The following is a 16,213-nucleotide window of genomic DNA, read 5'->3' as shown; positions in this document are numbered from 1 at the left end:
GTGGAAAAAGTTGTGGAGATACCTTGCCAAAGTGTGGACAAATTGAACCTTCAGAAGAAAGAAAAATAACTGGTTAGCAGCTGATATTTTGTGTCTGATGAGAGCCTTGACCAAAGATGTACTCAGGTCAAAACTTCCCTGACCAGCTTGTGTGAGCAAATTTAAAAAAAAAAAACCTCCATCAGTGAGGAAATTTTAGCTGGGACTAAGCAAGGCCTTCTGAGAACTCATGAGATCACAAAATTGTCTAAGCTAATTTGTGAAAAGGAATACTAAGAATTGCTATGAGGTTTTGAATATTCTTTTCCACTGGTATCTTTCAGAGGAGAACAATAAAAGTAGCTCCTAATGTAATTCCCTTTAGGAATTCTCATTGTTTTATATCTCAATTATACTTTAATCTGTAATGAGGTATGAAAAATGTTTTCTAGATTGAAAATTTGGGTGTACAGTGGTGCCTCGCAAGACGATTGCCTCAAGGGGCAAAAAACCCGCAAGATGATTGGTTTTCGTGATCCCTATAGTGCTTCGCAAGACGGTACACTTTTTTTTTCAAGACCCATGCTTCGCAAGACAAATAAATTTCATTCTTCTTGCGAGGTTCCCATAGGGAACCTCACAAGAGGTTTTTTTTCACAAGACGACGATTTTCGCGGAATGAATTAAAATCGTCTTGCGAGGCACCACTGTATTTCCCTTTAAACAATGTCTTGTACTTTCTACACAAGCTTGTCTGAAGTAACATTTCCACAACAAAAAGGATAGTGCATTAGGTTCATATAAACAATGTTTTGGGTGATGGGCTACAATAATAAAGACTTTAGATAGTTGGGTGTGCTCCATGATAGACAACTTGAGAATTTCCAAACCATGTTCAGTCATCAAATAGAAAACAATGTAACATAAAGCGACTGAGGAATGTTAGAGATCTTATTAATTTCAAAGGGATATGAGGGGGTGCTGATAAGTATTGAGCCTTTCCCAGAAGAAATTGACTTAGGAAGCTGTAACTGCCACACTATTCTACATATTCCCCCAGGAAGTCAATGCACTAGTGACATCTGTCCTGCAGCTTCTTAAGTCCCTGCAAATAAAATTCTTTCGGCTGCTGGTGTAACCGCTAATTTGAAGCATTAGTTGCCTCCAGAGCACTCCCAAATCGTCCCTTTAGGTGTTTTTTTTTTGAGTTTGGGGAACAGATAATAGAAGGAGCCAGATCGGGAGAATACGGTGGATGGGGCATCACTTGAAAGCCTAAGGACATCGGCTTTGCCTTTATTTCACCTGCAGGGTGTGACAAGGTGTTGTCATCAACAGGATGACACCTTTGGAGAGCTTTCCTTGACATTTTTCCTTGATGTTTTGCATCAACTTCGTCAATAAAGCACAGTAATAATTTGCATTGATGGTTGACCCCTGTTGGAGGTAGTCCACCAGCAGAACTCCCTTCTTATCCCAAAAAACTGTTGCCATTTGCTTCTGCACTGACCTTTGCACTTGGAACTTCTTTGGCCTGGAGGAACCACTGTGCCTCCATTCCTTAGACTGTTCCTTTGTGTCAGGATCATAACAGTAGATCCATGTCTCATCACCAGTTACCAGTTTGCCCAGGAAATCTGACTAATTTCTTGCAAAATGTTCCAAAACAGCCACCGATGACTCCACACGTTTCCTCTTTTGTTCGGTTGTCAAAAGTTTGGGGATGCACTTTGCTGCCAGCTTTCTCATTTCCAAGTCTTTGTGGATAATGGCACCAACTCTCTCATGTGATATTCTCAGATATATAGCAGTACTTTTGGCTGATATTCGACGGTCCTCCATGATCATGTCATGGATGGCTTTCACATTTGCAGGCACAGAAACAGGCCTTCCACTGGGTTTCTCACTTTCAACACTGAAATGGCCAGTTTTAAAATTGACAACCCAGCGTTTAACTGTTGCATATGAAGGGCCACTGTCATCCATAGTTTGTGACATTTCATCATGGATCTGCTTTGCACCTTTCCCTTGGAGAAACAGGAACTTGATTATGGTCCTATGCTCTTCCACATTGAACTTTTCTGGAGGTGTTCACTTGGTAGCTGAAAATGAAAGATAAGTTAAATCATAGTTGATTTTTGCACCGTTGAATACAGATAAATTGGCCAATACACCCTGCAATTTATAGCATCCTAGCTCAATTTTTTCTGGGAAAGGCTCAGTACTTATCAGCACCCCCTCGTACATAGGAAAGCCCCTGATGTTCCTGCCTGATAATTCAGTGTGGGGCTCTGACTAGATAAATGCTCAATTGTAAACATAGTTGTTTGTGACTAGAACTTTATGCAGATTTCCTTTACATTTTCATATAAACTAATCTATAGGTGCTTCTAATTTGACAACATTTGGTTTTTGTGTAGTCTTATTTTCATTGAGGCTGGCTGTACAGTGGTGCCTCGCAAGACGAAAATAATTCATTCCGCGAGACGTGTCATCTTTTGAGTTTTTCATCTTGCGAAGCGCAGTTTCCCATAGGAATGCATTGAAATTTAATTAATGTGTTCCTATGGGCGAAAAAAGTCAAAACACCAGGTAGGCTGAGCACTGCTCCTCATGGTGCCTTGGTAGCCTCGGAGACCAAGGAGTGTCTGTAACAACGGCCCGGAACTCCGGCAGCGGCAGTGTGGGGATGCGCACTAAGGAGGAGGAAGTCACCGCCATCTTGCAAGCACTGTCAAGCCAGTCCTGGCTGCACAGCAGCACCGGCGGCTGCAGGGAGGGAGCAGCAGGACAAGGGTCACCCGGAGACAGCTGCTGAGTGAGGGCTCCTGTTGCCCTTCCTAGCAGGAGGAGCCACCAGCTCGCCTGCTAGCTCACCTGTTTTTCCTTGGAGCTGCTCCAGGCGAGTGCCGCCGGGCTCCGCGGGGACCCGCCCAGGGGATTGTCATGTTAGGGGAGGAGGAGGAGGAGGGGTCCCCTGCGGTAGATCGGGCCCTTTGGCTTGGCCAAGCCACCACTGCCACAATGGTGGCTTGCAGGCTGTGCACCTCCTGCCTGCGGGGAGCCCTCAAGGAGGCGAAAGCCAGCCCGGACCATCCCCAGCCGGGAAAGGAGCAATGCCCCAGCGCAGAGGTGAGTCACTCGCTCTGCCGGCCGGACTCAAACATCTGGGGGAGAAGACCCGCCTGCACCAAAGAGGCAGAGGCAGATGAATGTGGTGGGTGGAGGGGGCTGTTCCGGACTCAAACATCCGTTGTTACAGACATTACCAAGGTACCGTGAGGAGCAGTGCTTGGCCTATCTGGTAAATGACTTTTTCTGACTTTTTTCACCCATAGGAATGCATTAATTAAATTTCAATGCATTCCTATGGGAAACTGCACTTCACAAGATGAAAAACCCGCAACAAGACATGTCTAGAGAGTCACTAAAAACATTGCAAAACACTTTCATCTTGTGAGTTTTTCATTGTGCGAGGCATTCGTCTTGCGAGGTACCACTGTATAGCTCAATACAGTGGGGTCTCTACTTAAGAACGTCCCTACTTAAGAACAATCCAACTTAAGAACAGCTCCATTTGCTAAATTTTGCTTCTACTTGAGAACAGAAATCCAAGATAAGAACAGGAAAAAAAAACCTTTCCTGCTCTTTTTTTAACCTTAGGTCATCTTAGGTTAAAAAAAAATTCTCCCCATAGTGGTAGAGTACGTATTAACCAGCTTTGGTTAATGTACGAACGCACCTCTACATAACAAAAAAACAGCCAGAACGGATTAATTGGTTTTCAGTCCATTCCTATGGGAAATTTTGCTTCAACTTAAGAACATTTCAACTTAAGAACACCATTCCAAAACGGATTAAGTTCTTAAGTAGAGGTTCCACTGTAGTTTCTATGGACGGAAAAGAGCAGATACGAATTAAATGGTTTTCAATGCATTCCTATGGGAAATGCAGATTCAACATAAGAACTTTTCAACTTGAGAACCACCTTCCAATACGGATTAAGTTCTTAAGTAGAGACCCCAGTGTAGTTTAGGTATCTTGCTGCAGAGCCAAAGGTTGGGAGTTCAATTCCCCACAGTGCCTCCAGGGAGAAGATCCAGCCTTTGTGGCCTTGGACAAACTGCACACTCCCAGAAGTAGGGAATAGTAAACCACTTCTGAATATTATGTACCTGGAGAAGCCTGAGAAAGGTCACCATAAGTCATAACAGATTTATGCACACAATTACTATTGCTATATGTATTGAATGTATTGAATTTTTAAAGGAGCACATTTAGTTTTCAGAGGAATGTCTCTTTATCTATGAACTTCTGCTTTTGTAAGGAAAAAATTCAGAGATGTATCTACTTACATTTTTAAAAAGTGCATGAGTGAGGACTGATAAACATTAGAACTCTTGCTTAACTGGGGCCGTGTGTGTGTGTTTGAACACGCACATATTTCCTTCATGTATGCTCACAGCTTGTGTATGTCTACATCTATGAACCAATTTGCACATATGAACTAGCATCCATGGAATCTTTCTGCATGAACCCGGAGGTACACAGACACAGGCTGTAGTAGGTGAAAGAGCACCTATGTGAAAGTCGGAATGGCTGCTGCCACGCTACATATGTGTACACACACCAGGTTGCACTGAGGGTGTTTGCGCCACATAGGCAGAAAATACGCAGGCTGCTTGCATGTTGATCAGTGCTTAAGAGGAGACAAAGGGAACATACATATGCTTCATATAAAAAGTGTGCAAGGCTAGATGTATATGTGGAAGGCAAGGAGAATGAAAGAACACATATGAACTTGAAGAGAAGACTTCTATGTGAAAGACACTGAATTTGTTAATTATTGTAACCAATGAACAATTTTTAAAATTAACTTTCTTAATATCTAAATGTAGAAAAGCATATCGTTCCAAGACACAGTCATGAGTGAACAATGTTAACTATTCTTCTGTAGATAATATTCTGAAAAACTGGCTTCTGGTCTGCAGAAAGATTTGTCTTAGCTTTGTATTTTATCCTGTGACTTGTAGTTTGAATGCCTTTTGGAGTCTTTATTTAGCAACTGATAATCAATTATGGTACACACTTTGTTATATGTTTTGTTGGCAATTTCTGCAGCTTTTTGTTAAGAGCGTAAATATGCTTAAAACAATTATCTTGTCTGCATTTGTTGAAAGCTTTCGTGAGAAGACTATTGCAATCATACAGGTTGATGAAAAAATACATATATGTGTGATTTTTTTATGAGAAAATAAATTGGTAAAATACACATAGCTTTCAGTCTCTTTTATTTCTGTAACATTCCTTTTAAAACACTAATGTTTTTTGGGTTTTTCCCCTAGAAATTTTGAACTAAGATATGATGGTTTGACTTTCTGAGAACTCTCAGTAACCATGATGGCAACGCAGACATTAAGTATAGACAACTATCAAGATGGACAACAAGTAAGAATGTTTTCCAAGTACAGAGCATTGTAGCAGGTTAAAATAACATTTCCAATAATTATGGTACACAACACCTTCAGTTTGACTTATACAATCTACTAATAGCCATTACTGTTGATGCAACGCACAGTCCATACCACTAGTATACATTGCCCATTTCATTTCTAATGGTCCTTGTATAAAGCTGCTGTGTAAGGAACTGAGTTTTAGGAGGCAAGCATCCCTTGAAAGACGATTGAGTTGCAACATAGGAGTTATGTCACTGAGCTATGCTTTCCTAAGCTTGCTGAATTAAATTTATGTGTCTGGTGTTTTTGTTCGTTCCTGTGCTGTTTTGAAGCAAAAGGATAGCTTTGATTTCAATATGTTTTAATGTCTTTCAATGATGCACTTTTCTTTACACCTGAGGTTAACTTTGGCCGTGTTCACAAACCCAGGATGTTTGCTAGGGAGCAACCTCGTTCTCCATTGCTATGAAGTTTTAATTTTACAATTTGTTGACTAGCCTAGTACCTCTTCAGTTGTATTTTATGCATATCATCTGTCTTTACAGTTAGGAGTTCTGTTCCATTATGGGTTTGAAAAACTTTTCCAGATTTAATTTTCATTTAAAAAGTACTATCCTTTTTATGTCTTTATCAAAATAGTTTCATGATCTTTTGTACAGTATCTGTTTAACTACTGAGCAAACAATGTGTTGTGCCTTTCTCATTGGCATTTTGTCCCAAATTCATTCTGAGATGTTACGTTGAACGAATCATGTTCCTTCTCATGGTCTCCATACATCTCCAACATAGGTTCAGTCCTGCAAAACCTTTGTTTGGTATTTTCGGAGCTAAAACACCTTTATTATACTCAAAATGATCCGTATGGCTATTCTAACAACCATCCTTCCCTGTCTTTAGAGTGACTAGTTCTTGATTGTCAATCTTAGAGGTGGCTGGAGGGATTTTGGGAGCTGTAGGCCCCAAAAAATAACATTTCCAAGTGGCTATTTTCTCAGGCCTCTGAGGATCCAGTTTTTTGTCCTGGCAACCTGTCTGTCCCAGTTCCACATGTCTTTATTGTGGCTAGGACAACCTCACATTTTTGCAAAATGTGTGGCTGTTCTGGTGATGCATCCTAGGCACAAAAGGCATAATTTTTTACTATATATCAGTGTTAGGCCTCTAGTGACCCTGTGTGATTTAACTTTAACAGTGCATCTCCAAAAAACCGTTGACGTTATGGATAGTCTTGTATCTGTATGAACTGGGAGAAATTACAATTGAAATGCACTCAGGTTATACAATACACAAGTGCATTCACTGTCACTATCTCAGCCATGGGCTTTGTTCATCTCAGCAAGTGTGGATGACTGCATACCATGCAGCTGTGCTAACACAATATTCACTGTGCAGGTTGGTCTCATTGCAACCTGTGTTGGAACTTAGTATCAACGAGATTGCTTAGAGCCTTAATTGATATCAGCGTTAAGACCCTGCCATTTTGATTTACTCGAGGCTCTTCTGATCAAGCCAACACATAGAGGCTATTCCTGGTTGGTAGATGAATCTTTGCAACTTCACTGGGGGGATGCTTTTCCTACTGCCTCAGTCATCATAGATGTTGAGTACATTCACATATGATTCAGAGAGCCCACTGTTCAACATTTGCTTTCTAACAGCACATGGTATGCTCATCAGTGTGCTCCAGTGCATGAGAATGTTAAGGTTTGCAGCCCGTCATCTCTTGCAGAGCAGGGCAAAAATAATCTCAGATGATGCTACTGTGAGATAACTTCGTCTTACTGCACAATATATAGTTTGAGCCTTGGCATTTTATGGGCGATCCCAGTTGCTATCTATTCTAGACAAAGTGATTGTTGAAACATGCGACAATAAGGTGACTGCATAGTATTTATACTCCAGTGGCCTTGGTAGTCATGGTTTCCAGTGCTGCTCAAGCTAGCTGGCTCCTCTCCCTACTGGACCTCTTCCAGTGCAAAGGGAAAGTATCACTCCTGTTTCTACTAGCTGAAATTGACAACACTGAGTATTTGATTCTTTAAGCATCTCTAATGAGATCCGATGGTTGTTGTAGGTTTTTCGGGCTGTTTGGCTGTGTTCCGAAGGTTTTTCTTCCTAATGTTTCGCCAGTCTCTGTGGCTGGCATCTTCAGAAGACATGAGTTAGAACTCTGTGTTCTGGTGTAGGATAATTGAGTATTTGTAGCTGTGGGATCAGCTTTTTGTTCTTTTCAGGAGATTGGGTGATTAGGGGTGATTAGGGTGATCAGGGTGTTTTTTGTTATGGGTATGCAGGCTGTATTTTTCAGTGCTGGGAGCCAGGATTTGTTGTATTTTTCACTACACACTTTCTTAGGAAGTGTTGCAGCCAAACATAAACAAAAGTACTGTAGCCAAACATAAACAAAGTACTTCTTTAATACAACTGGGTCCAAAAGTATCCCCAAGCTGTGAATCGGGTCATTCAGAGGGGGTGTAATCCCATCCAGAATTGGCTATATTGTGATAGCTGATTCTAAAACTGTTTGATCAGGTAGGAGTTTTTAATCTTTGACTTTGTTCCCCAATATGGCATTTGTGATAGCACTTATGGCACCCTACAGAGCTAATGAATTGTACCTTCATGGTGTATGATTCATACATGTCCATTGTTTGATCAGTTGCTCACCTTGTCTGGATGTTTTTGCTTTGAGATAGTTGCATTGCTCCACATCAAAAGCTTTAGACCCACTCTAATACTGATAAGCATCCCCTGCTCATCAGTCAAAATGCTTTTTTGAATTCCCATAGATTTCTTTGCAGATGGTACAGATGTTTTTAAAGCTTGCTCACTCTCATGTTGCTGCTGTCTACTTTTCTTACACAGTGGTTTTAAAAAGAAAACATCAGTGTGAATGATCTTTCTGTACAGCTTTGTGGTTGCTTCTGTTTAATTTGAAACATGCCATTAATTTGTGTTCTGGCATTTTACTGTAATAATCACAGAAGCCAGTTTTCGAGTAAATAGATGTCATGTCTAAACCCTTGATGGATTTTACTCCCTCTTTTCTTGTGTGCTAGATGTATTATTTGACTTCAGAAGAAAAATATTTAGAGATCTACCATATGAGATGTCAATACTATTGTCTTTTGTGCATTAAAAAAAAGAAGAGAATAGTGGTCTCCCAGATAAAGAAAGCAGTTTTTAAAATCTGGAAGCACAAATGTCTTTTCCTTGTATCTGAGATCTGTTGAAAACATGCTGATGTAATAGATCAAATATTTAGAACTGAATACTTAAGTTGATTTAAGGCACTCAACTTTCTAAGAATAGAAGTGACTTCATGTTATTTCTTGATATTTGAATCTTAGCTTCTTTTCCCTGCAGTGAATCCTGTTGTGTCCATCCCACATTATTAAGAGGGACTCTTACAAGAAAAAGAAAACCATGGAAATATTTCCTTCCATGAACTTCCTTACTTGAACGTGTAGGATTTAAGCTATAGTTACCATGTAAACTGCTATACCCCCAATTTAACACAAAGTAGATAATGGCCTTTGAAAATGCTCTTTGCAAATTGTGAGTGTAAACTGATCGTTCAGGCGGTGAAGGCAACAGTTGTTCAAGCTATCCAAGATCTTCAGTAGTAGCATAGAAAACTTGGTACAGATCCATCAGATCTACTGGTATACCCTCAGGCTGCACAAAGGAGATAAAATACCCACATGATAGCCTTACAGTTATGTTGTCATCATCCTGGCTTTGCTCAGATGTATCTTATCAAAAGCTCTTTATCATATGTAAGAAAGCCGCCCCGAGTAGACGTTCTCTAGAGGGGTGGGGTAAAAATCGAATAAATAAATAAATAAAATAAAATAAATAAAGTCATTCGTAGTAAGGAGCAAAATATGTGGAAAACTTTGGATATTTTTTTTTTAATGTGCTATATGCTATCTGTAGAAAAATTGCTTATCTATTACGTGTGCTATTTTTGAAGAGATGTGTATACTTTTTTCATCTCAGATACTAATTTTAACACTGTTACATAGAAGTAAGTCACACTGAGTTTTCCAAGTATGTTTGTGGTGTACAGAATTATGTGTAATGATCATTTGACTCTGTAAGATTTGTACAGTTTGAGTGTTTTAAACTGCTGCTTTAAAATGGTTAAGCAGTTTCAGAATACTAAATACAATCATGTGGCTTATAAAACTAAATATATTGAGAAAAATATATTTAATGTTTTAATGTTCACTCATACACAAATTTGGTATGTATGTATGTATGTATGTATGTATGTATGTATGTATGTATTTATGTATGTATGTATGTATGTATGTATGTATTTTATTTTATTTTATTTTATTTTATTTTATTTTATTTTATTTTATTTTTCCTACCCAACTAGTAGTAGAGCCACTACACTGGGCACCTAACAGAGGAGCATTCAAATAACACAATAATAGAAATAATAACAACAAAAAGAAATTCAAAAAAGTGAGACAAATCTGGAAAAGGGATCATGATGAATATGGCCCCTAAAAGTATAATAATATTATGATATTTGTTGGGTATTTTTTTAAAAATTGCTTTCTTTATCTGGGAGACCATTATCCCCTTCTTTTTTAATGTTAGCACAATCCCAATTCAGGAATAAATTCCTTTTGACCCAATTCACAAAACACAATGTACCAGGGAGCCATGAGAAGTCCGATTTGTTAGTTGCATGGAGTGTACATTGGTGCCTCGCAAGACGATTTTAATTCGTCCCGCAAAAACCGTCGTCTTGTGAAAAAATCGTCTTGCGAGGTTCCCTATGCATCGCTCACAAAAAAGTCTTGCAAAGCATCAGTCTTTTTTTAAAAAGTATTGCGAAGCATGGCCATAGAAAAAAAGTCTTGTGAGGCACCATATCGTCTTGCGGGTTTTTTGTCCCACGAGGCAATCGTCTAGCAAGGCACCACTGTACTGTTATATGCTACCATATTGCTGTCCTTTCCAGCAGGGACAACACATTGAAGCGTGGAACTTTGTTCTGGGGTTTGCTACTGTTTCAAGGATGCTGTTCCCCTTCATGTTTTTCTCCCAAAAGACCAGAAACAGAATCCACAAACAAGCAAGAAACAAACTATAGATTCTGTTTCTCATTGGTTGGGTGTGAAACTCTTTTTTTAAAAATCTGCTTATTGCAGATGTACCGATTGTGCATAGAGTAGCAGCATACTATGTATCCATGGGAAACCTGCAGAACCCTAGTTTAACACGTTGCATGACCTTGAGCCTACTGAATGTGTTTCAGACTGCATACTGTTTTGCAAATTGGATCTTAATACTTGATCACAGAATCTTAGAAATGTAGAGGAAATGATGAAAGGGACCCTAAGGGTAGTGGAGTCCAACCCCCTACCAAAGCAGACTGTCCAGAATTAAAACATCCTTGACAGGGCGCCATTTAACCTCTGTTTAAAAATCTCCAAGAAAGGAGATTCCAGCATCCTCTGAGGCCGTCCATTCCACTGTTGAGCAGCTCTTACTGTCAAAAAACTCTTCCTAATGTTTAGGTGAAATTTCCTTTCTCATATTTGACTCCATTACTTCGGGCCCCACTGTTTGCATCTGGAAAAAACCAAGTTTGCTCCATCTTCCATGTGACATTCCTTCAAATATTTGAAGATGCTCTCCAGGCTGAACATACCTAGATTCCTCAGCCATTCTTCATAGCCTTGGTTTCTAGACCTTCTACCATACTGGTCATCCTTCTCTAGACATGTTACAGCTTGTCAATATTCTTCTTTAGCTGTGTTGCCTAAGACAGCACACAGTATTCCAAGTGAGGTCTGACTAGATTGGTACTGTTATCTCCCTTGATCTGGGTACTATGCTTCCATTGATACAACTGAGTATTGGACTGGGGGGGGGGGGAATGCTGCATCTGCATCACACTGTTGAATTGTGTTAAGATAGTGGTCTCCCAGATCCCTTTCACACATGCTGTAAGGCCCCCATATCCATGAGGGATCAGTTCCAAGCCCCCCACCAGCAAATGCTTGGAAACCACAGGCAATGGGAAACTTATACATTAGTACCTTGGTTTATGAATGCTTCGGGTTACATAATTTTCGGTTGATGAATGGGAATCCATTGAAAATAATGGCTTGGTTTACGTTTTTTCCCCCAGTTCTTTTCGGTTTGCGAAGAAAGTTTCCCCAGGATGCATTGTGCCAGGAGGTTTGTAGCGCCGCCTCCATAGCAATCCACATTTCGGTGTACAAATTTTTCACATTATGTAACGTTCCGGAGAATGTATTAATTTTGTAAACTGAGGTATTACTGTAGACAGCATGGTCTCTGGCTCCCTCTAGTTGCCAGTTCTGGTAATTACTTTGTGAAAATACATATTCCTGGGTTTTTTCTTTTAATATTTTTAACATTTTCAGACTGCATAAGTGAAACCATGGATACCAATCCTGTAGATACAGGGTCCTCCTGTACAACCATCAGACCAGCTGTCACCCATATTATATTTGTGCATCTGTTTTCATACTACCTCTTTGTCAGCCTTGGACAGCAGCTCCCTCACTTTCTCCTTATCTGTATTCAGTTGAACACTGATTTCTTTTTTAGGAGAAGACGAGGCAAAGTAGTTGTTCCGCAGTTATGCCTTCTCTGTGTATTGTTTCTTTGCTTCCCTGTTGCTGTGGACCTACTATTTCCTTTTTCTCCCTCTTGTTTTTAGCATAATTCAAAAACCTCTTTTTGCTGTTTTTAACCTCTCATGCAAGACCATCCTCATTCTGTCTATAATTATTACACATTTGTACACTTCCTTCCATTCCTTATACATGCCTCCTGTAAATCTTAGCCTATCTGGAAGCGCCTTATGCAGCCATTGTGGTTTCTTTAATAATACCGTATTTTTTGCTCCATAAGACACACTTTTCCCCCAAAAAAGTGGGGGGGGGAGTCTGTGCGTCTTATGGAGTGAAGGCCGCAATTTTGCCCATACTGGCCCCATGGGAGGGAGCGTTGCAAGGGTCCGAGTGAGCCTTCCAGGACCCTTGTGATGCTCCCTCACCCCCCACGGGCCCAGCGGGGCAAAATCGTGGCCTTCCAGGACCTTTTGTGAGGCTAGGACCCTTTAAAGACTCACCCTGCCCCCCCGGGGGTCAGAGGGGGTGAAATCGCCACCTTCTGGGACTCTTCGGAAGCTTCCCAAGCCTCAAAAGAGTCCCAGAAGGTGGCAATTTCGCCTCCTCTGGCCCGGCGGGGGGGGCAGAGTGAGTCTCTAAAGGGTCCTGGAACAGCAAATACTATTGATATGTATTTTCCCCATATATGCATAGTACATCCTAAGTTTAAAGTCACTCTGCCACTCTAAAAGCAAAGTATGTGTTAGTCTAATTTGAGAGATGAGCTTGTGGAGTAGTGCCAGAAAATGGGGAAAGAGAAGTTGTATGAAAAGCGTTCAAAATTTTTTCTGAATTATATTTCTTTAACAGAGGTATTAGAATCTCAATCAGTGAATACTTCAGAGAGCTAATTTTATATCCACATGATTTTTAAAGCAATTATAGAAAATGATTTTTGGAGTGTTTTCTCTGGAGTCTCATAATACGAGTGAAGGAGAAAAGGCAGCAGATGTTTTCAAGGTTTGCTTTCTCTGACTGATTCTTGGAGCAATGTATGCATAGCCTTATCCAAAAATAGCTAGTTCCAAAATACAGCATTCTGTATTAGATAATTTACTAAAAGAATCTACTAATAAGAATCAGACTTGTAGTGATCTTTCCACTGTCTCCCTGCCTCCAAGCATTGCAAGAATTAAATGAGTTTTTTGTTAAATGCCTATACTTTTTTGTATCATTGCCAAGTCATACCAATTTTCTGGCAAGTCACTAGGCCTTTGCCTTTCTTTTTACTTAGAAAACAATCTTTTCGTAGTGAATCTATGCAGTTGGCAATATAAAGCATCCTTCTTTTCCAGCAGATGCAAGTAGTACCAGAGTTGAAAACTGAGCAGGATCCAAACTGCTTGGAAGCAGATGCGGGAGGATTGAGTCCTTCACCAGTAGAGACCCAAACACCGATGGATGCGGACAAGCAGGCCATTTACAGGTAGCACTGTTGACAACATGAACTGTTCAAGTACTTTAAACAATGTTATCTTTAGTAGGTATAGTGGCTGTTCTCAGAACACAAGGAACTACTAAAGGAGGCACACAGAACACTAGGAGAAGAGGGCATACCAGGTACTAGAAGGGATAAATTCTTTCACCCTTCACAAATCCTATCATGGTGAGATTAATGCCTTTGGAAATATTTTCCACGTTGCTTGTTCATTGTATTACCAGAACATGACTCGGGGAAAAGCCACTGCTTTGTTCTTATGATGCTTTCAGGATTGGGGAGTCAGGCATGTTAGTAACTAATTCACACACTGCATAGGTAGCAGCTGCTTCATGCACATTGCAGTGCATAAGGATTTCTATGCTTTCTGTTGTGGGATAGATGGTTGGTGCTTAGTTAGAGGCACTCAGAAAATAGAATACATTTAATAGAGGAACTTTACATTTGATAAATGCTGAGGTAGAGTAAAGCTAAACAATATATCTTGTAATTTACCTGGAAGCATACGTGTTTTGGGTTCTGCATCTCCCTTGAAGTAGATGGTACATATTTTCAACATTTTCATTTCATTTTTAAGACAGCAGTTCTTTACTGACTTGCAAGATAGTAAGCCATATTGAAGACAGTAGGACTTACCTGTGAATGAATATGTATAGGATTCTACCTTGGGTACTGTTAGTTTCAGCAGGCTAGGATGGTAAGTTGTAAATTCTGTCTGAGAACTAAGGCTTTTTAGAGACTTCATACTAAATTCCTTAAAGACATTAAAATTTCTTCGTGTTGAAACAGCATACCCTGTTTTCCCGAAAATAAGACCTAACCTGAAAATAAGCCCTAGTATGATTTCAGGATGCTTGTAATATAATTAGATTAGGCATCCTTCATTCATGAGAGACTATGGTAACATGCTCTGTATGGAGGACTTGGAACAAAGTCTAGTGTGGCTGAGGAGGCCAATTCGACAGTGACAGTCCCTTCCACACTGAAAACAAATCCAATCTGTCCCCTGTCCAGCTCCCTGATTTTGCTGGTTTCAGGTCTGCCTCTTTGTCTCGGCCTGCTGGACAAGGGTCTCTTCAAATTGGGAGAGGCTGTGATGCACCACCTGCCTTCAGGCTGAACGCTCAGATGTCAAGGTTTCCCATCTGTTTAGGTCCGTTCCTAAGGCCTTCAGATCCCGCTTGCAGATATCCTTGTATCGCAGCTGTGGTTTCCCTCTGGGGTGATTTCCCTCCACTAATTTTCCATACAGGAGATCTTTTGGAATCCAACCATCAGCCATTGTCACAACATGCCCAAGCCAACATAGACGTCGCTGTTTCAATAATGTATACATGCTAAAAATTCCAGCTCATTCTAGGACTACTCTGTTTGGAACTTTGTCCTGCCAGGTGATACCAAAAATGCATCGGAAACAATGCATGTGGAACATGTTCAGCTCCTCTCCTGCCATGCACAAAGGTTCCAGGATTCACTGCAGTACAGGAGTGTGGTCAGGACACAGGCTTTATAGATCTGGATCTTGGTATATGCCGTCAGCTTTTTATTAAGCCATACTCTCTTTGTGAGTCTAGAAAACACGGTAGCTGCTTTGCCAAAGCGTTTATCCAGCTCGAAATCTAGGGAGAGAGTGTCAGAGATGGTTGAGCCAAGGTACACAAAGTCATGAACAACCTCCAATTCTTGCGTGGAGATGGTAATAGAGGGAGGTGAGTCCATGCCCTGGCCCATGACTTGTATTTTTTTCAGGCTGATTGTTAGTCCAAAGTCTTGGCAGGCCTTGCTAAAATGATTCATGAGTTGTTGGATGTCTTCAGCAGAGTGGGCAACAATGGATTCATCATCGTCGAAGAGGAAGTCCCGCATGCATTTCAGTTGGACTTTGGTCTTTGCTCTCAGTCTCAAGAGATTAAAGAGCTTTCCATCTGATCTAGTCTGGAGATAGACACCTTCTGTTGCAGTTCCAAAGGCATGTTTCAGCATGACAGCAAAAAAGATCCCAAACAGGGTTTGCATGAGGACACAGCCAAAGGGATCTGATGTTGAGCTATGAAAAACTAGAGTGCCCTTCATTTCCTCATGAAAGGACCTGATGATGTTAAGGAGTCGGGGTGGACATCCAATCTTGGGAAGTATTTTAAAAAGGCCGTCACTGCTAACCAAATCAAAGGCCTTTGTGAGATCTATGAAGGCCACAAAGAGTGGCTGTTGTTGTTCCCTACATTTCTCCTGCAACTGTCTGAAGTAAAATACCATGTCAGTGGTGGATCTATTAGCTCGAAATCCACACTGTGATTCTGGATAGACTCTGTCTGCAAGCACCTGGAGTCTCTTCAGCACAACACGGGCAAGCAGCTTCCCTACGGCGCTGAGAAGAGAGATGCCACAGTAGTTATTGCAGTTCCCCTGTCTCCTTTGTTCTTATACAATGTGATGATGTTTGCATCCTTCATGTCCTGTGGTGCTCCACCTTCCCTCCAGCAAAGACAAAAGATTTCATACAGCTCGGTGGTGATGATCTCTTTATAGCACTTCAGCAGGGATGTTGTACTTCCCAGGTGCCTTGCCAGAGGTGAGGGAATCCAAGGCCACTTTTATTTCTGCTAAAGTTGGTTCACTGTCCAATTCTTCCAAGACAGGCACCTCACCAAATGAAATGTCCTCCCAAGCAC

General features: G+C 40.8%; 1 protein-coding gene across 16 annotated transcripts in view; it reads left to right on the top strand.

Annotated features, from left to right (window-relative positions):
• PKNOX1 (PBX/knotted 1 homeobox 1) overlaps positions 1 to 16,213 on the top strand; it is a 45,456-nt gene that overhangs the window by 6,898 nt on the left and 22,345 nt on the right. For 11 of the 16 annotated variants that reach the window (XM_078390524.1, XM_078390518.1, XM_020783930.3 and 8 more), the window contains 2 exons: positions 5,325 to 5,427; positions 13,399 to 13,529. In XM_078390524.1, the coding sequence (XP_078246650.1) occupies positions 5,377 to 5,427; positions 13,399 to 13,529 (182 nt within the window). In that variant the 5' untranslated portion in view covers positions 5,325 to 5,376. The remainder of the gene's footprint in view (positions 1 to 5,324; positions 5,428 to 13,398; positions 13,530 to 16,213) is intronic. The other 5 variants (XM_078390521.1, XM_072994181.2, XM_078390520.1 and 2 more) reach the window with 1 other exon arrangement.

Source organism: Pogona vitticeps, chromosome 3, assembly GCF_051106095.1.
Source record: "Pogona vitticeps strain Pit_001003342236 chromosome 3, PviZW2.1, whole genome shotgun sequence".
NCBI lineage: Eukaryota > Metazoa > Chordata > Lepidosauria > Squamata > Agamidae > Pogona > Pogona vitticeps.
Note: the sequence above shows the minus strand (reverse complement) of the source record. Positions and strands in the feature narration are given on the sequence as shown.